The 20,698-nt window shown below is 36.5% G+C and overlaps 1 protein-coding gene across 4 annotated transcripts in view; it reads right to left on the bottom strand.

The window, feature by feature from the left end:
• Nucleotides 1-20,698, bottom strand: part of PPFIA2 (PPFI scaffold protein A2) — a 333,193-nt gene that overhangs the window by 9,521 nt on the left and 302,974 nt on the right. For all 4 annotated transcript variants that reach the window (XM_086471357.1, XM_086471363.1, XM_086471371.1 and 1 more), the window contains 2 exons: nt 5,722-5,803; nt 1,821-2,021 (listed from right to left, as the gene is read on the bottom strand). In XM_086471357.1, the coding sequence (XP_086327483.1) occupies nt 1,821-2,021; nt 5,722-5,803 (283 nt within the window). The remainder of the gene's footprint in view (nt 1-1,820; nt 2,022-5,721; nt 5,804-20,698) is intronic.

The following is a 20,698-nucleotide window of genomic DNA, read 5'->3' as shown; positions in this document are numbered from 1 at the left end:
GCAGAGCACCGTCACAAAGGAAAGAATAATAATTAAAACTGCATTTCACACAGAAGCGGCAAATACATCCTTTATCTCATAGCTCTGTCTAGAGGTAAGCTTCAGTTCTCAAAGATTTTCCAGCCTAAATATTCTGCACACATCACATGCTCATATTGTAATCTAAATAATGATTACTTCTGCCACGTTTCTGTAAATCAAAAATGTCAAGAGATTTCACTTGTAAAACTGTTTTCCCTCATCCTATTGTTTTCAATCAGATTATTACTAGGACAATGAGACGAGGCAGGGAGGGGGTATGGAAGTCCGCTGTGTTTTCTTGAGAGCTGAAGTAAATGAACTCCTTCCCTGAGAAAGAGGGAGGCAGAAAGCCTTGGGACTCAGAAGAAATGCACATTCCAGGGCAGGCAGCTTTGGCAGCCAAGTACTCAGGGAGAATTTATAAAACAAGGCAAAATTATTCCCAGTGTTTCTAGCTTGAATGTACTGTTTTCTCATTTCATAAGCACCGATGCTCTTACGCTTTGAAATATGCTCTTATGCTTTAAAAATCAAAATGAATTTTGTTTAGTAATTCACCATCATGTTGAGTCTATGCTGCTTTAACTAGGTGAAAGCTATTACAATTCATAGTATTACCATGGTTATGACATATACAACTGTTCTGAGGGGAGAACATATCAGAAGGGGAACCATAATATTTAAAGAACCTTAGCAACATGAATACAGAAGGCCAGCCAATAGGAACATTAGAGTTCTGTTGCCCAGTTGCTTACATAGCTCAGTGGATCTAGTACCCCTCAAAGGTATCACAATTCTAATTTCCACCAAAATATATTCTCCATTAATTCAATGAAGATAATATATTACAAATTATAAATAATATTATTGTTAACATCATTATCATCATCATCATCATTATTATTATGTTATTATTAGAAGTCTGAGCTGCACTACTTGAGTAGTAGTCTTTGTCCTTCACTTCTATGCCACGTTTCCATCTTTCCCATCTGATCAAGCCTCCTTTCTTTTTTTCTTTTTTACAGTCTTTGTTGCCTCTTTCATAGCCATCACCATCAGCCTTTTATCTATAGCACATACATTCTTACTCTCCCCTAATCTACTTTCTTGCTCTTTTTGATATATTCCCCTTTCCTTTCAGACTCGTATCTCTGTGTTTCTTTACTTGCTTCCTTCCCGTCTGCTGCCACGCTCCCTTCCTCACCGAATGCACATGCTCCACTTCTCCCTTCCAGATTCTCCCTTCACACCTCCAATCACTGCTTCTTTTAAATACATAAAGAACCTAAAGCCAGCTGACTCAGACTAGATAATGTTTAAAAGGATGCAAAAAAGAGGAATGGGAAAAAGATTCAAAAGAGCTGTGTCCCTACATAACCTCTCCCTGCTCCTGCCTTGCCCCACCCCACCCCCCCTCCAAAAAAAAAAAAAAAAAAAAAAAAGAGACACGAACAACAAAAAAACCCCACAATCTGATTTGGTTGGGAGAGATGACTTGAAGGAAGAGAAAGGCAAAAATACAGGCAAAATTACAAATAAGGTGCTCAATACTCATGATTCAGATAACATCAAGGTTAATCAAAAGTACGACTTACAAATAAGTAATATCTGCTAAAGGAAAAATATCAGCGATCAACAATCAAGCCAGTGATGAACAGGTCCTTCTAAGTCTTTATAGGACAGTTCCCACTGATTGTGAAGTGTGTGTTACCATAGTGCCACTCTCGTACTACAAAAGTCTTTCTGTGGACTCCTGCAGGGTGAAGTGAGGAAGAAAAAGTTAGCTGAACAGGACTCACTGTTCTGGATGTTGGCGGTGCTGATGGACTTGTCAGTGATACCATCTCCTGGATTGCTAATCGGAGCTTTAAGCGATGAAGAGGATTGCTGATTCCAATTTCTCTTTGAATCTCCGTATCGGACAGAGCAGACATAATAGCTCCGCTCTTCACATTGGCACGGCAGGCAGCGACATACCAGGCTGGCATGCCTAGCCAGAGCTGTGGAGAGAAAGGACACATTCATCCAAAGCATTGCTTCATTTCTCAAATGAAATTAATCACCAAGGCACCTATCAATCTGAATAAGCATGATAATATACACAAATGTGTATGAATATCATAGTCTTTAATAAAACTAAATTGTTACAGACACTTTGAAATTGCCATGGCTTCATGTGAACTCTTTTTGTTACTTTTATTGTAACCAGAACTTTAAAGTAAGGGATGCTTTGAATTCTTTTTAGAGCTGTGTGCCTCCATCACCTGGGCTACTCCTTTCCCAGGCCTGTAATGAATAAGTAGTGGCACAAGCCAGTGTCACTGCCCATTTGATAGTCTTATCATATACAGAAAACAATCTAAGAGGAATTAGGTAACTTTCTCACTTTTGTACTAAAATGGCTTTATCTCTTTTTCCATGCTAGTCCCCATGGTGTACTCATAGGGCACAATCTTACATATTTTAATTTTTTTTTGGTAGAAATAAACCAAGCACAGTTCAGATAACCAATCTAGTGAGGACTGAGCTAACTGTAAATTTGGGAACAGTCTGGTATGGTGTCACACCCTAGCTAGAAATCTGTGTTAGAAGTTGCAGCAAACAGCTACATGACCTGTGGATTTAGACTTCGTGCTTTTCCTCTCCTTGTGTTAGTCTTACCAGGCTAGGTCAGCAACAGCCCCTTGTTTCACCACTTATTCTTTCCTTGTAAGAGGTACACTCTACTCCTAGCAACTTTTCGTGGGACCTACTAGGTATGAATTCCTTGGGTTTCTCAGATTTCTCATTTTGTGCTGCCTCATTAATATGACTGTCAGTGCCTACAGCTCTTTTCTCCCAAAGGAGGTAATTCCATAGCAGGGATACATATGTGTGGGAAGTTTTTGTCACAGTATGATATATATTATGTTATAACAAAAACTGTGAGAAGGACATAGGCAGTGAATGCCGTAATTACTGTGATTTTGGGGATAACATAATGGAAAATGAAGACAGACCTAGCTAGGTGCATCTTGAATAGGCCATCAGAATTAGCTGATTTCATTATTTTAATTTTTTCTCTCAATAATGGCATACTAAAGAGGACACAAGGTCAGGGAAATCAGTCAAAATATGGCATCAGTAAATTCACCAACAAACCTGGAAAGCAGAGACAATTGAAAGGATTTTTATTTGATTTCTCTCAGTACAGGAAGTACTGTGTGGTTATTAACAAGTCTATACCTTATCTGAGAAAAATTTACTTAAAAGACAGCTGTTAGATCACTTTCACGTCACAGAGAAAACAGACTTGAATGCCAGGTTCCAAAAGAGCTCAGTCAGGCTTTTCTGTAGTAACTCCCAATGTATCACAGAGCTTGCGGAATGACTGCACCATGTTTCAAAAAGCCCTTCTCACTGATGGTATGAGCCACTGCCCTCCATCCAGTGCTAGTCTGAACCTTAAAAATATGATCTAATTCCAACTAACTCTAATGAAACACAAAGGTTCGTGAAACTCAGAAAATTAAAACAAAAATTATGTAATTACACCCAGCTGTGCTTAAACAAAGGGCCATGAGGAAACTATGCATAGCTTTAAAATGTATTTAATATTCTCATTTAATTTGACATTAATTTTTTTTCATACATGCACTTGAAAAGCAGGAAAGCGTAAATACTGGGAGTTATTCACCCTGCAGAAATAGATTCAAATGTTTGCTGCTCATTAGGTAAATTAGTTCTTTAACAAATTAGGTAAATTAGTTCTTTAACAAACAGCTGTCTCTGCCAGAAAATGCAGTTAGATGAAAACGGTCCCTAAAAACAGGGCACAGTAATTGCTCTAGGCAGAGAACCCAGATATCAAGATTCATATACTTTTCCAGAATTAGTGAAGAAAACCCACAGTTCTTAAAATACACCTCAACTATGTCTGTGCTATATATGAATGACCAGAATGAATGGTAAAGATGAAAAGTTAAGCCCTGAAAAGTTTGGAAATGTCACAATTGTGATCACATACAATTCTTTAATTTGGGTTTGTCTCCTTTAGTATTAATTTCGTTGTTTAGTTGAAGTTCACATTTATCTTCCCTAGAAGAGTATGAAATGCACACAGTGTCCATCTGCTGACTGAATGCACTGATGCTCACTGAATACAGTACTTCTGCCCACATATCTTTATATCATCAGTATTCAATCTGCATTGAATACTGCAACATAAACTTCCTCATGGGCTTTCCTGTGCTAATCTCATTGTATTTCCCAAGAACTTCATCTTTACAGCCCCTCTCTGAGACAGTGGCAAGCATATCCTATTTTGAAGCTAAGAGTCAAGGGAAAAAAAGATTAGGCCTTATCTTGTCAGAAATGTCTTCAAATTTTGGATCACCCTGGAGGACATCAAGGGCAGATTTTTCTCAGTATTCAGAAATGTATAGATCTTTGTCTGTTCACGTTTCCAGCAAATCAGCTTTAACTGTAATACTGAATATTTCCAACTGATACAAATCTGGTTACAGAACTCTCAAAGTCATATGAAAATGTCAGGTAGTGGCCAAATTAACAAATGTTCCATATAAACAGAGATATTTTTGGGGAAGGAGGAGATCATCCCATTTTCCAAGGTCGTGCACAAACGACCTGGAATTGTTTGTCTTTTTCATTAGGTACCTTTAGCAATTCTGGTATGAAGCAGAAATTTTGCAGACATTAGGTGCTTTCATTCCTCACCCTTCATTTTTTCCCTGAACGTATTCCTATTAAAGCTTTGGAGGGGGACCTTTTTTCTTAAATTGAAGGGAAAAGCTCTACAAATTCTACCTGAAGATCAACGGATGATACGCATAGCAGACATGAGAATAGGTGGGAATACACAGAGACACTTGCTATAGATATGGAATAGACATACGTTCCTTGAGCCAACAAAGAGCTTCTATCTCCACTGAAGTCATACAGCCTTGCCAGGTAAAAGTGACTATGTATTTGTATAAGAACATCCTTACTTTCTGCCTTCTACTCCCCTCAGCACCTGGGTAAGTCAAAATTGATGGATAGCTCTGCTGAATGTTTCTCAGGATGGGTTCCAAAATCCACTCATTTAGGCTCGCCAAATAAAGGAGAGCTCTCTGCAGACTGGATTTCAGAGATGAAGGCACTGCCTGTCAAATTAGAGAGATTTCAGCCTGCGTCTCCCACATCCTGTGTGAAAGTGCTGAGAGGAACACCTCTTTTTCCTGTTCTGAATGATATCTAGGTAAATCAACCCTTTCCCATTATATTTTAAAAAGACAGAAAGTTGTAAACTCTTTAAATTTATTAAAAATTTTGAAGATGTAGATGCTGTGTTAACCTCAAATAAAATTGATAGTTAATTTTTGTTTTCTCCTTAGCACATCATCCTACATAAACTCTGTCTGTGGACTTCCCAGATATTTAGAGACAGAGAAATTGTAAGATTTCAAAAATTTGGGGTTCGAGTATATTTGATAAGCCTTTTTTCCTTTCTTCATCCCCCTATGTAATCCTGTCTTACTCTTTTCAGATCTAGTCTCTGATTTACACCACCCACTGTCAAAATCTGCTTAGTGCTCATGGCACAGTGCACAGGGGGGAGAGGAGGAGACTTTAACAGTCTCTTTTAGAATTTGTAAGGATGAGCACACAGACACAGCCTACAAATGTAACTCACATTTCCAAATTACGGCCAGCACTTACCTCCAGCCAGGCAACCACTGTTGGCCCATCCCACTGTGCAAAAGGCAAACCCTTCCTCCGAGCTTCTTCCAGAAGTTCATGTCTAAAAATGGATCAAAAAAAAGGTTAAATATGCAGAGGTATGTGTAGGGACCATAGAGATACAACCATGCCTTTTTGTTCATGGTAACAACAGTGAAGCATGATGACAGGCGTAGAAAAGGCAAAGAAAAGACCAGTGAACAATACAGCTCCTTCCCCTTTTTGAATGTATTCTTTAATCCATTCCCAACTCTCCTCTTTTTTCTTGGTGCATTTTGACATCTCTTTAAACACCTAACATACAAAAGGCGAGGTTTCTTTCTGCTCTTAGCTGAAGCAATACAGAATTGGGATACACTATATGAAGGGATCAACTATATAATAGAATACACTGGTGAAGAGAAAAAACGGAGGGATTCCTCCTGAGACTAGCTTAGTTCTGAACTGGTAATGACCCAGAAGGCCCAAAATTGCCAACTTCTAGACATGAGCTAAGCATGGATGTAACGCAGCCAGGTCTGAGAGGTCTCTCTGAACACTAAACCTGCTGGACCAGCTATACACAATTCTAGGGTCTCTAAAATACAGCTATTCTGCATCTTAAATAAGCCATTCATGGCTAATTAAAAGTTGGTTGTATCTTAAATAGTTCCATGTTAATTTGTTTATATTATTGCTTATATACAAAAGAAATCCACATGGTTTACTGATGTATACATTTTTGTAATTATAGACTCGATGTGGTTTCTCAGTTTTATATATATACACATATATATACATAGATAGGTTTCTATTGAGTGGATGAGCTACCAATCCAACTCCTGCATCTGCAGCTTCTCTGGACTGCAATGAGTGTATATGTAAAACATAATTCTCAAAGCTTAAAACATACTTTTATTACAACAGTATTAAATATTTGGTGAAGTTATGTATAGTCCAGTCAGCTAGACTATCAGCCCTATATTAAACATGTTCAGCCATTTGACCAGACATTTTCATCCCCAGAGCAAGAATAAAGAACCCACTGTGTAGTGGCATAGAAAAAGCAGTCCTTCAAAAGTATTTTTTCCCGGTATTTAACAATGTATTTTCAGTTACCTCCTACTGAGTGAAACACAAAAGAATGCTCTCAGCAACAAGCTGTAGTGAAAAACAAATTAGACAGAGCCTATGCTAATGTAGTATTAAAAATTGCTTACATTCCCACATAACAAGGAAACTTTGGAATTACAGCTTCAATTTTGCTCTGTCCTCCTTTATTACTACATCCTTTGTGGTTCAGTTATCCCTTGACAATTCTTCACTGCCTTAGCAGCCTTCCAAATACATGTACTACAAAATCACAGCAGTTAAAAGCAACGGAGTGATCCTACTTACAATGAGTTCTCTGGGGATTTTTGCACTGCCAAGGGGCCAGACTGAGAGAATTTGTCTTTAGTAGAAAATGGAACTCAAATATGCAATTTTGCATATGTGTTTAAATCCCTGGCTCTGAATATTAATAGAAAGACAGCTGCTTTACTTTCTATGTTTATGCTGTAGTAATATGTCAATTACAAACACTTGACAGCGTTACTGAAGTTTATCTAGCTTCTCCTCCCACACATCCTTTGCAGCATACCTTATCCTTTGTCACTGAGATGTCCAAAGACATTGTAGAGCTACCCTTTCTTTCTATGAAAGCATAATCCTCAGAAAAATTAGAAGTTGTTGCTGTCTGGGTACATAAACACCATGTTACCTTCAGTAGCTGGTGGAAGTGCAGGAATCCCGTATTCCCAGGGAGACAAGTAGTGACTTGGCTGCTTAGGAAAGCAGAATGAAGGCATGGACAGATCTGGCCACCTCCCAGCTACCTGTGGATGAGGTATTTGGGTTGCAGCCTTCCCTCAGAGTTGGTTCTGCAGGGCGCCTGCAAAGCTTCAGCAGTGCTGTACCTCCCTCAGGTGCCACAACAGGGCTGCGCAGCTCCTGCTGCCATGAGGGCTGCGAGCTGGCATGGCTGTCCTTGGGGAAAACCAAGCTTTCATGGATGCCCTTTCCTCACCTGGCCAGTTCTCGTGACCCATGGCAAAGCATGGACCCTGCAAAACCCTGTGCGACTTGCTCCTTCCCCAAAACAAGCCCAAGCCCAAGCAGAAGCCCCTTCTGCAGCGAGGAGTCCCATGGAGGCACCATCCTTGGACGAACCTGATCCCAGATTTTTCCTTATCTGGGATATTCTCTTCACCCACACCAGCTGAAAGAGCAGGGCTGGCTATCAAAGTCAGTAAAAAAAAGGAGATTGTGACTTTGACGCCCACTGGCCTTCTTTGCTTGTGATAATCTCCTGCTCCAAAGCAGGAGAGCAGCAGCATGTGGTCTACCAGGAGATGGGGTTCAGGAAGAACTTTTGGCCTATTTCTTTGATTCAGTGTTAATTTCCTGTGTGGCCTAAGGAACCAGGGTGCCTGCAGAAGAGGCACTGGCACTTTAAGTTCTCACTTCCATGAAAAAATATCCTTCCTTTATGCTGGAATTATAAAATTATATATATATATTTCTGGGGAGTCCTCTGTGACTGCAACAGCTGAACTGGCCTAAGGCTTGGTGTGGAGGCTTAGCATTATTCCAGTGCTTCTCAAACAAATACACTTCCAGAGTACGAAAGCACTTCTCTTACTTCAGAAGCAGTCTGGCTCACAGAGCTAAAGGAAAATATAGTTGTGGTAGCTGATTTTGGCTGAAGAAAAGGGGGCCAGGCCAGAAATGGGATGCCCTCTCTCTCTGTATATGCTGTAGCCAAAGACTACAGTATGATAAACATAATCCAAAGGCATGTAGAAGGAAAGTGTTTTGGTTTGAAAATACTTTTAGTGTAAAGTTAAATTCCTTTTCTTGGACATGCACAGGGAATACAGCCATCCTAAGGCCTGTGCCTCACTTATTGATATGGAATACTAAAAGGATTTTTAGAATATTTCTTTGCCTTAAATAGAATTTTATGCTTCAGAACTTATACTTCCTTCCCTCAGATGTTTCGTTTAAACACCTGTCAATATTAAAGTTTATTTAAATTATATTTTACTTTTTGAACAGTATTCTTTGACCACTTTTTAATATACACTAGGAGATCTGCAGAACCTGAACCTTCAATTTCTAAACCAGAACTAAATCTCAAATTTCTATTATTCACCTAAATAGGTACTCTTTAGTTGGTAGTCAAAGAAAACTCTGAGTCTTTTTTATAACTAGCACTATAAGAAAAACTCCACTCTTTCAAAATAAGTTAAAAGTGTCATGTAGGGGAAAAAAAAAAAAAAGTATTGTTTTGATCAATAGTGCAAATCATCAGAAAAATTAATCTGGTGATCTGCCTGTTTTGGAATATAATCCAAATATTTTAGAACAGCCTGAATGTACTGTTGTAGGAGAGTTACTGGCTTCCTGAAAACAGAAGATCCCCAAAGCCAAATATTGGTGACTGCAGTTCAATTTTCTATACAAAAACATACAACTGATCACAGGAGGAAGAAGAGATGAATACCTTAAAGCTCATCAATCCCTCTTCCTTTCATTACAAATATAGAGTTTGGAGATCATGAATAGCATTACATAGTTTCTCTAATTCAGAAGATGCTTTACAGGGGAATGTGGTGATTTTTTCCTCCTAAGACTTTATTAGAAGAGTACTACATGTTATAAAGTGTCCATTTTGCATTGGTAAGGAGATAGGGAATTAAAATGTAATTATTTCCATGTTCCTTTAGGTTTTTGGCAATATATGAAAACAAGCCGATAAGGAAGAATTGACATTAATTAGGCATTACTATAAATGTTATTATTTTGCAGATAAGGCTTTAAACCACTTACTATCACTGGAATGAATTCCATATTAAAACTGTATTATTAAAGGTAACATTATTACTGTTCAAGGGAAAAAAATCCTCTTCCTAGAGACATTATGGGAGTAACTGCAACATGATATTTAAAGTGTATCATTATCTTGAGCCTGGTTTAGCAAAGTCTGGAAATTTCATGAACATCAACTGTTTAGTATTCATCCAAAATTTGAGTGATGCTTTTCTTTTTCTGTTTCAGAGACAGTGCCTCAAAGTGGGCTGTCTCCACTCTTTTTTTTTTTTTTTTTTTTTCAAAAATAGAGAAGAAAAAATCACGTCATGTCAAGCTGTGTTATGGAGTCATGTGTCAGAGAAGTAGGGTTGCCTCCCCAGCACTGACTTCTGATGTTTAATCCTCCCCAAAATGACTTCCTAAGGATACATTTACATTGGGCCATTTTCTTTAGCACCATTTTCCTGACTGCCAGGTACAACTGCTCAAATCATCATCAACCTACCAAGCCTAGAGTGCAACTGTTTCATACTACAGGGACTATTAGTGCTTCAATATCCCACTGGATCACAGAGGTACATGGGAGCAAAAGGAAGTGGGAAACGATAAGAGCAAAACTGTTATTATCCTGCAAATTTTCTATTTTGTACATATCCTTCCCTTGCACTGGGAAAATTCTAGCTCTGTATCAGCAGCCCTGACCAACTCATTGCACAAAACTCAATGAACGTTATTAAAAATAAGAATAATCTTTAAATAGACTTTGTGTGGGAAGTTAACAAGATCTTGATTTAAAGCGCGTCGTTCAGTGACATTCGATTTTCTTTACAAATATGAGGCTTCCCTCCATGAAGCAAACAAGAAATAACAGCTTAGGATTTCTGATACACATAATGCAAACTGTATAGTACACAAAGTCTGGACATCGTCTTGATGAAACCTGAACAATGTTTCAACACAGATCTTCATATTTCTACAAATAATAGCATTTACTCTGATATTTCGAGTAGGGTTCACATGAAAAGTCCTCAGGGATATTATATTGCGCATATTCTAATGTCTCTTAGCTAAAATACAATCATAAATGTGAGATAAATTGAAAAAGAGGCATGGTGGAGTCAAGAGCCAAATCATGTTAGTAAAATACAAGCAGAATTTATTTTAAAATTTTGGCTAACAGACAATTTAGATCCTATGAAATGGCCTTTACTCAGAGACATTTCCTCAAGAAGATAACAGACAAAAGTGTTTACCTATCAGACTCTCCGATTATTATTATTAATGACACTATTATGATTATTATCACAAATACCAAAATGTTTAGTTTAAAGCAAAATATTATACATAATTAGTTTACAGAAGAGAAATAGACAAAAAAGATAGACCAAATATGATACATTCATCTGAGTAATCCTATGATTTCAAGTTAAGATTAAGCACATCTGCCTCTCGAATGCTAACATACTCACATTCAAAGACTACAGAATTCAGGAGAGAGGATTTATAATGAATTAAGATGGATTTGGATTTCATCTTTTCTATTGTCATCTGCTAAATATTTAAGAGAGTCTAGAATGCTGTAGCTAAGGTCATTGTATAACAAAATAAGGCAGTCGAATTTGTATAAATTAATAATGATACTGTCTAATAAAAATAACAGGTTACATTTCATCTATGTATTTTCTGCAATACTATAAATGTTTTTAAAGTAGGAAATAGAAAAAATAAAAGAGACTTAGACTTGATATTGCCATATAATGCTGATTTAATTTAATCTGAAAGGATCCATCTGTCTAAAAGACTGCAGTAATTAAAAACTGGGTCAGATCCTGTTTCAACTTTGGCACTTCAGTGACCTGGCTTTTAAATAATTTGAAATCCTTGTTCTTTCTCTTTTTTGATACTTGATATAGTAGTCAGACCGAAAATAATGTGCGAAATTCAATTTCATTTTTTTTTTACAAAATGTTTTGTATCCAGCTTTAAAGAGTTTTTAGAAAAGATGACTGAAATACAGAAATCAAGATGCAACTAAAAAGTTAAAGTTTTTAAATCTATAAAAGAAGGAAGTGTAACTTTAAATTTAAGAGCATCTCAGATAACAGAGATTAGCAAAGCAGATTTAACAATGCTGTAATTATTCTACATATGTGTACCTTTTAGGTGTATGCAAACTGAAGGGCAGAATTCTTTTTCCTGAAGACATATCTTAAGCTAAGTGAAGCATGTTCAGGAATACTTAAACAGACCCTAACAAATCAGAGCTGCTGAGAGCTACTATTAAAAAAACAATAAAACATCCACAAAATAAACAGACTTGCATAATGCCTGCCCTTGCAATCTTGTATGTACTGTACTGCATTAGAGACACCCAGGGTTCCCAGGTTGATTAAATGTTATCAAGTCTATTTTTATAAAGCCATTTCATAATTACAAATGCTAAGGTAATGTGGTATCCCCTGTTTTCTTTGAGTTTCATCCTTACACCTTTAGAAAATTATGGCTCATACATGTTTTGAATGGATGAAATTTTCTCCCTGAGTTCCAGAAATTATTCAAGAAAAAGCAACATTCGTACGACAGACCAATGAGGAGATGAGGATTTTAAACTTGATATCAGGTTAACAATTAAGAAAAAAAGGAAACATAAAAAATGAACTGGTGAAAACGGAAATAGTAAAATTATATGCGCAAATGAAATATTATTGTACTACTACATAGCATGAGGGCTCAAACAGAAAAAAAGAAATTGTGTACTCTGGATTACTAAAGTGTTTACAAGTCTGAGTCCTCTGTGATTTAATTAAACAGAGTTTATGCCTTAACAGCATTTGTTAATCTAGGCCTTCACTCTCACGATTTTTTCACTGACTTAAACTTTCAAATGTCTTTGTGATTCTGGGCTTTAGACCTCCCAAAACGTATTTATTTAAAAAAAAATTGACAGCAGTTATCTCCAAGAAGTTATCCATTATGTTAAGGCCCGCAGGAGCAAGTCCTGACCTTAACTGAGTATGCTTTCAAGGTTTACCACTATTGTGAGTACTTTAAAAGTTTTCATTTGGGTCAGTTTTCTGCACGGATTTGTTACACAACGTTCAGAGAAAAACAAAAAGATATAAGAATAAAACATAGAAAATAAACATGGTGCTGAAAAGGAATATGTTCAGCAGCCATGGTGTTTTAACTTACCCAGATATGCTTTTCATGAGATGGAGAGAGATGAATGGAAAAAAAAGCACATAAATGTTAATGAACATATAGTAGTCCATAAAAAAAAATAAATCATATGACAGATAAAATAATACCACCATTATAACTACGGAAATCTTTCTAATTGGTCTTTGAATGCTTTAAAGAAGCTAAATGTTCTTGTGAAGAACAGATGCATCTTTCAAAACGAGAATTTCGTTAAATGATGTTGGCTATTGTTAGGCAACACTAAGCACAGCACATCTACTATCTACAATACATATCCATGCCAAAGATCTGTCAACATGGTGAATGTGGAAGAGATTTTCCAATCAAAGCATTTTGCCCAGATTTGAAAAATTTAATAATGATTTTTGTGTAACACCAAAAATCCTGAAAATCCGAAACCTGTGGATTTAAGCAAATTACTATAAAGATACAGTAAAAATGATTGGACTACAAACTAAGGTTTATTTTTCTATATGCACTTTACCAATAATTTAGCAAACTATCTTACAGTAATCATAAGTGACCTAGACTTGGGGTTTTGTGGTGGGTTCTTTAAATTTTAAGGTATGCAGATTTCATGCACATAGGTGACTAACGTTTTTAATGGTTATTCATGCTGTCCAGTATTTTAATTTGAGCAGTCATAGTAATACTACATTTGTAGCAATACTGGTATGAGTGATTTGCCCTCTAGGTAACCCATTCTTACCAATATAATTGGTAACAGTATCTGTAGGAGAAAGCAGGATGCCATTGTCAATAATAAACTTTCTTCAGCATACTTTAATTGGCATCATAAAAAGGAAGCTATATGCCTGAATAAAACTCAGACATCTTAGAATATTATATTTCTATTAACAAATGATTTACAGAGATATAAAAATGCTTGGTAGATATAGCTGTAGAAAACTCGGGGTTGAAAAGCCTGTGCTCTAATTAATTCAGAAGAGGTTGAAGACATTTCAGGAGAGCGCTGGTTTCAAGATCTTAAATTTTCTTTTCACATGTGTGAGATCAGCAGAACAGCTGGGAGAGAGGAGAGAGCGCAATACAGAAAAGTGGATGGAAACAAATGACAAATTCATACACAGAAAGTTTAAGAAAGCAAAATTAAGGAAAGGAAGGAAAACAAAGGTATGCCATATAAATATAGGACTAGAGAACTATTCAAACAATTACCACATCTGCTGGAAGTAGCACTGGAGTTGAATATGCATTCATGATTCATGCTCTTTTTCTACTGAGCTAACTGTAAAGACTGACTTGAACACCTTTGCTGGAAAAGCATTTAATTTTGGACCTTCCAGAGTCTATTGAACCAGAACTCCCACTTCTTACATCTTCCTCTGAATACTCTTTCAGGTATGGGTAGAGAGAGAAAAACAAGGGGTTTAACTGCAATGTGAGTAATTTTCTGGCAGCTTTAATGAGCTGGCAGTTTGCAGTCGCTTGGGAATAACTTATGGGACCTGAAGACCATTCCAGTCTCCCTCATTATAGAAGTAGAGGATAAAGGGACATTCCTTCACTTCCTGAGCACCTTGTCTGCAGAATAATAAAATACAGCAGAAAAAAATGGATCTTCAAAGTCTAGCTTTCACCTTTTCATAAGACAACCACTTTATCATCATTTTACTGAAGGAACACAATTTCCCTTAGACATATATTAAACTAAAAGTTATGTAGATTTTTTTTCCTCCTCTGCTATGTTTTATCCATTCTTCCCTTAAACCCTAAATCTACAGTTAATCTGACAGGATATTTGCATCTGTCGGAGATCATCATTTAGAGAGCCAGCTGCATGCATGAGGGCAGATGCTTATATTTATCCAGAAATCTGAAATTGCAATAGATAGGCTGATATGTAGATAAGGCAGGGACCGGGGCTTTGTTCTGTTTTTGTTTGATTAAAGCTCTGCAACTTGTTGATACAAATATCCTTATCTTTTATGAGGAAAAGAATTTTAAAAACTTCGCAAAGCATAAAAAGATTATTTTTTAAAACACAAGATTTTGAAAGGTATACGAGTTAGATATAGAATAAAATACATTTTGTCAATTTTTTCATCCTCAGAATAATCTGAGCAAGGTTTAATAATCATCTGTAAGATAAATATCCATATATCCTTGCATTTGTAATGCTAAAAAGGCTCCGAGTATCTAATGTAATAGCAAGATACATTTTTAACATTGCAAAAGCTTTGATTGACTAACGATTTGAAAGAGTCTTCCAGTAAGTGTTAAAACTTTTCTAAAGGAATTCAGTTGTTTTTTTTTTTTTTTTAAATTAATCTTCATGTACGTTTCAAGGATTAGACACCAATCCAGCCCAAGAGAAAATGATGGTGGACGCAGCAGACAATCCTAAACTGCCTATCAGAACACTGAGTACCTCTCCTTCCACCACTGGAACGAGAAAATAGAAAATAATGGCTACTGAACACAGTATTGTTTGCTAGAAAGACAGGAAGAACTAAACATCAGTCTGAAAGCTACTAGCAACATTAAGTAGTTTCTCATAGATGAGGCAGGAAGGGAAAAAATTAAATACAAAACTTGAATTTTCTGAAAGTAATATAAATAAAAGATTGTGAGGAAAAAGGCATCATACGCTTAAGAGCTACTGTAAAACAATAAATCATGTACATTTAGGATATAATGGTGTTTAATAAGCATTATGTATCCAGACCATTAGATGGATAGCACAGAAAAAGACCTTAATTAATCTAATTGGATTCATTTTTTCAAAACGTGTGCAATTAAGAAAATAATTAGAAACAGCTATTTGTGTACTGCAGAGGACAGAGATTATTTATAGTCACATATACACTATGTCAAATTCTAATTGCAGTTGCACACTTAAAACATAATAAAAGGGGCATTGTGTGGATTCAAAAGCAACTAAATGGTTACTACAGTGATTCGAACTCTTATTCCACAAAAAGGTCTACTTGGACATTTTTTCAAATAGCCTATTGACAGGGATCTACAACTTAGATTTGTCCATAAAAAAATGCAAGTCCCAGTGTTCTATTTTCTTTTACCGATTTCATTTAAATGTGGATTATCACAACACAAGGTCTACTTTTTGTTACTTCCAATCTCCCAATTTTTGAAGGATATACACAAATGAAAACTGACAAAACAAAAGGACTGAAGCATTATTAGGAATTTGACACATTTATCAGAGGAACTTGTCAATATTTATAAATCTTTTTTTTTCTAGGTATAAAGGAAGAAGAGTCAACTAATGCAACATGCTCTTCTGCTCCTATCAGTTACTGCTGTTTAATATGTACATCACTGTAGTCAGCTGAGACTTAACTGCATTGCAATTCTTTCTGCAAGGTTAATTATAAGGCTATGAATACTAAGAATTTCTTTTTACACCATAATTTTACATATGAGAATTACTTAAGTCTTGATTTTACAAGCCTTTATTCATGTAGGTAAGCATATGCATGTATGTGTCCTGGCAAATCAAGGCTTTTCTGGGATCCACTTGAAGGCAGGAGGCTGTATCTGGCAAACAAAAACCTGTACCTGTGGAGTAAGTCTCCCCAAAATAGGTTCATAGGAAAGAATGGTTTACTTCGATTTTCCTTGTAAAATATAAGCCTCACATCTTAAGCTTGTTTTGGAAACGTGGAATTAACAGATTCTTGTCCAGAGTCAAATCAAACAAATTTGAAGAAAAATGTGAAGCTAAAGCTCTGCTTTGACTCATCCTAACACTGCCAGATGACTAGGAGTGATAACATGACAACACAGTCAAGTTATTTCATTGGCTATGAGGTAAGTAAAGATTGTTATTTGAACACTCATACAAATAAACTGGGCAATTTATCACCTTCTGGGCTGGAATCCTGTCAGTATGATCCAGGCTAGCTGACTTGCATATACATTTTTTTTCATGGAAATAATTTGTATTTGGGATTGCTGAGGAAGTGATGGCATAGGCCAATCTCACCGTACTAGCAGCATGCACAAGGTCAAATCAACCTCCGTGTGGCAATCTAGGACTACATAGCACTCAAAAGTCTCAAACCTTGCCTTATGTTGGGGCCTTGCATGGGATGAAGTAAACATATCCTGTGAAATACCAGTGATTATGACCAACCATTACATACTTTTACACAACACAGAAGACATATATGTCTTGCCTGTCTCCAGCATGCTTCCTTCTTCAGGCAGATACTTACTGGCTGCAACACTGCGTATTACTGCAGGTCAAATCAAACGTTACATTTGAAAAAGGTGTGCATTACTGGCACTGACAGCTATACTGCACTTCTGAAAGACAAAGCAAGACCCTTTAGAGCTGCATTTGCCACCAGTGAGGCTTTTGGGTAAGGACGATTTGACATCAGTCCTGAGCAAAACTGTGCACAAGAACACAATTGATGTTCACTAGGACCGTTATAGCACAAAGGGAAGAAAACATGGCTCTATTTGTTTATAATATTTTGAGTTTGGCCAAGCCCACTGTTAAAGAAGATTTTTATAATGGGTTCATTATATGGTATATTACTGAAAAGGACACTAAAACATTTATAGAGCTTCTGTTAAGTACCTTAATTTGCTACCTGAGATGAGATCAGTGAGGATATGTGTTTTTAAGGGGGATACAGATTATTTGATTTTAGGCACAGTGTTATCTACTCTTTTTCTGAGGCATGAATTGTCTCGTGGGACACGTGCTGATCAGCTTCTGCTGTCCCTGGGGACACTATGCATATATCGAAATGCTTTGAGAACCTTTATAAGTTGCAATAGAAACTGGACTGGGCTGAAACTTCCTACGCTGGGTCCAAGCTTGGGTTATCATGACAACCCTGAGTGAATGCCAAGGTCAAGTTGTTGTGCACAACACATATTCTTTGCTGCAAAAACACCCATGAAGGATGATCTTACAAACAGCTGGGACAGTATATACACAGTCATGGAGAAAACGTACCTACAAAATTCAGAATTGCAAATTAGGTAACCATTTTTCCCAGGGAGACTCATTACTCACCAGGAAAAAAGTACTAAGAGAAAAGATCCATTCCTCATTTCAGTGATGGGAGCCTTCTGGAAAGTCTATCTTAACCAAATAAAATCTCTGATTTAGATGAGTGCAAATTATTTAAATCAGTAGGGAACTCAAATGTAATGGTAACATAGAGGGTATTAGCACCATTAATGCTTTTAGTCCTAAACTCTGAGTTTTCTTGAAGAAGTTACTCATTAGGCAAACAGGCTCTGAGAGTCAGACAAAAGGCATAACGCATTAAATACAAAATATTAACAGCTTTTGTATAGAACAAGTGAAGTGGAATATAAAGGCTAGTTTAAATAACAAAAATGCAGTGCATTTTTCTTTGTCACAGCCCAATATCACTTATTTTCACCAAATAACGGAATAACACCCTAAACGTTCTAAATACCCCTGACATTAATATTTTTTTTATTTTCTAGAAGTGCATGCTTAATTTACAAATAGTAAGACTTAAAAAGTTTTAATATTAACTGCAGCTGTCATACATGTAATGTTTGAGAATAAACATCTATGGATGATTCAGGCAACTTAAGTTCATCTTTGCAGATGACTTGAGGAACATATTGGGTCTAATTAAAAAATGCTACACAGCTTCCTGAATTTCTCTTTGATGCCTTAAGAGAAAGGCTCGCTCCAAATAAATCTACTGTAATAACCAAATGTTGGATGAATAGAGACTCTTGTCTGAAGTTTATAAATGTCTGGCATATCACTGAGACAAACTGTTAATTACATTTTAATGATGCCTAAGTAGTCAATTGAAACTGAAAGAAATTTTACATCTAAATAGCATCTTCTAAGCAAGAAGAGGAAAACTTTGAAATTTAGGTTAATGACACTATAATCACCAGAGAGAGATTTGGTCTCCAGAATTATCATATTCTCTCATGAAACATTTCAGAGTGAAATGTATTATTCAGTAATCTATTCTATGCATGTAAATTGCACTAAAATAGTATCACAAACTGCAGTGTGTTTGTAACTCAAGGCCAGAGCAGGGTCAATGCACGTGCTTGCTACTCAGGGAGCTGGTGGCCAGGACACCTGGTGAACCATTAGTACCTACTGGGTGCAGCCGCTAACAATTCGATACACTGTGCTTTGTGATCCCTGGTGTAGGGGCACCCTTGCTGAATTACTGATGAAGTTGAATACATTAAAAAATGCAAAATTAGAATTTCAGCATTTTAAGGTATTTTTCACTTAAGAGATTAACTCAACTGAAAGAAATACCATGGATAACACTTTAACAGGAATTCATCCTTTTATAGTAACTTCTATCCAATTTTAATTTACTAACTCAAAGCTAATCGCAAACTCTGGTGAGGTTAATGAGTACTATGAGAATGTGTTGACTACAGTGATGAATCAGACCTCTGGTTTCACGTCAAGGGGAGAATCCTTGCTTTCCTGCACCAAAACTGCCACTGAACTGAAAGAGAAGTTCGCTGAGCTCTTAACAGGGCTTTATGTCCTAATCTAAACTAGCCATAGAAATTCTTACAAGGTGAAGTGCTCTACTCTCTCTGTTCCAGAGACAGGGCTTGCTGTTTCTGCAGGGTTTGTAGGGCCTGTTTAGCAGTAAAAAGGAATCAAATGCTTGGACTTCAATCTTACTGCTACATCACAAGGTAGCAAATGATTCTCAGACTTCTCTTAATACCCCTTATAAAGACCTCATACACATTACTATTATCCTTAATGTTACGCAGCATTGCATTCTCATTTGCACTACCCAGATCAGTAATCTTGCAACTACTGTATGCATTTGAAGGCTCTACATCCAGAGGGAGTTATATGTTGTTAAGTGTTGGCAAAAAGGAATTTGACCTGCTGAGACAAACTTTTCTTTTAAATGACTTTCTGGGCTGTTTCAACTTAATAGTTTCCAAGGTAAGACATGCAAATACCTGACTGCATTTTTTACAAGGAAATGTTAATTCTATTACACTCTATTGATAGCTTGGCATCCTCATGACTATCATATACATGAGATTTTACTGAATTATCACTAACATAAAATGTTACATTTTCCCTATTTTACAGTTCCTCTGCAACTATATAATATATATATATATATATATATATATAAACTAGCAATATATGTTAAGCTTTCTGTGATAGTAACTTAAGGAGAATCTTAAAAGCAGTTGTAAGGATTCCAAAGTGAGAAGCTACGAAGACAGACAAATCTAATGGAACGGGGAAAAAATTAAAAACCGTCATGACATGGGTGTATAACATACTCTTAGGATAAATACTATACAGTTCAGACTCCATGAATGGTCATAGCCACAAAGGAAAGATTCCTTTCCTTCCATCAGAGAAAATTTTGACTATATCTAATCCATAAAGAACCAAAGACAGACAGACACAGGAGAAAAAAAGGAAAGACTTAAAAAGCAGAAAGCATGGAAAAGTCTAACTGTGTGATTAGACAGAAGTATAATAACAGATTACCTGTACACCTACTATTTCCAGATGCAAAACTTGGTAGCCACTGTCATATATGAAGTAGTCATGTCATGTATGCAGTAGTATATGTCAAGTCTTACATTATTTTATCCATTTTAAAGAACTAACATATGAGAAAGTGAACAAAGTGAACCCATTTGTTCCCTCAAAGTGACTTCAATACTGTGGTACCTTCAGTCCTCAGAGTTGGAAGATAAATAGGGGATGCAAAAAATAGGCTGCTGAAAATTCAATTATATTCTATACGAATGGTAAAGACGGTCTCATAGATGCTTTCTAGGTTTAGTAAAAAAGCATAGCAATATACTCTTTACACCCAAATATTTCTAAATGACCAATGAGAGATAAAAAAAATAGGTAAGAAATACAGGGATGAGACTTTTCAACTGCTATATCCCTGTAAAT

This window comes from Leptosomus discolor, chromosome 1 (genome assembly GCF_034619465.1).
Source record: "Leptosomus discolor isolate bLepDis1 chromosome 1, bLepDis1.hap2, whole genome shotgun sequence".
NCBI classification, from domain to species: domain Eukaryota; kingdom Metazoa; phylum Chordata; class Aves; order Leptosomiformes; family Leptosomidae; genus Leptosomus; species Leptosomus discolor.
Note: the sequence above shows the minus strand (reverse complement) of the source record. Positions and strands in the feature narration are given on the sequence as shown.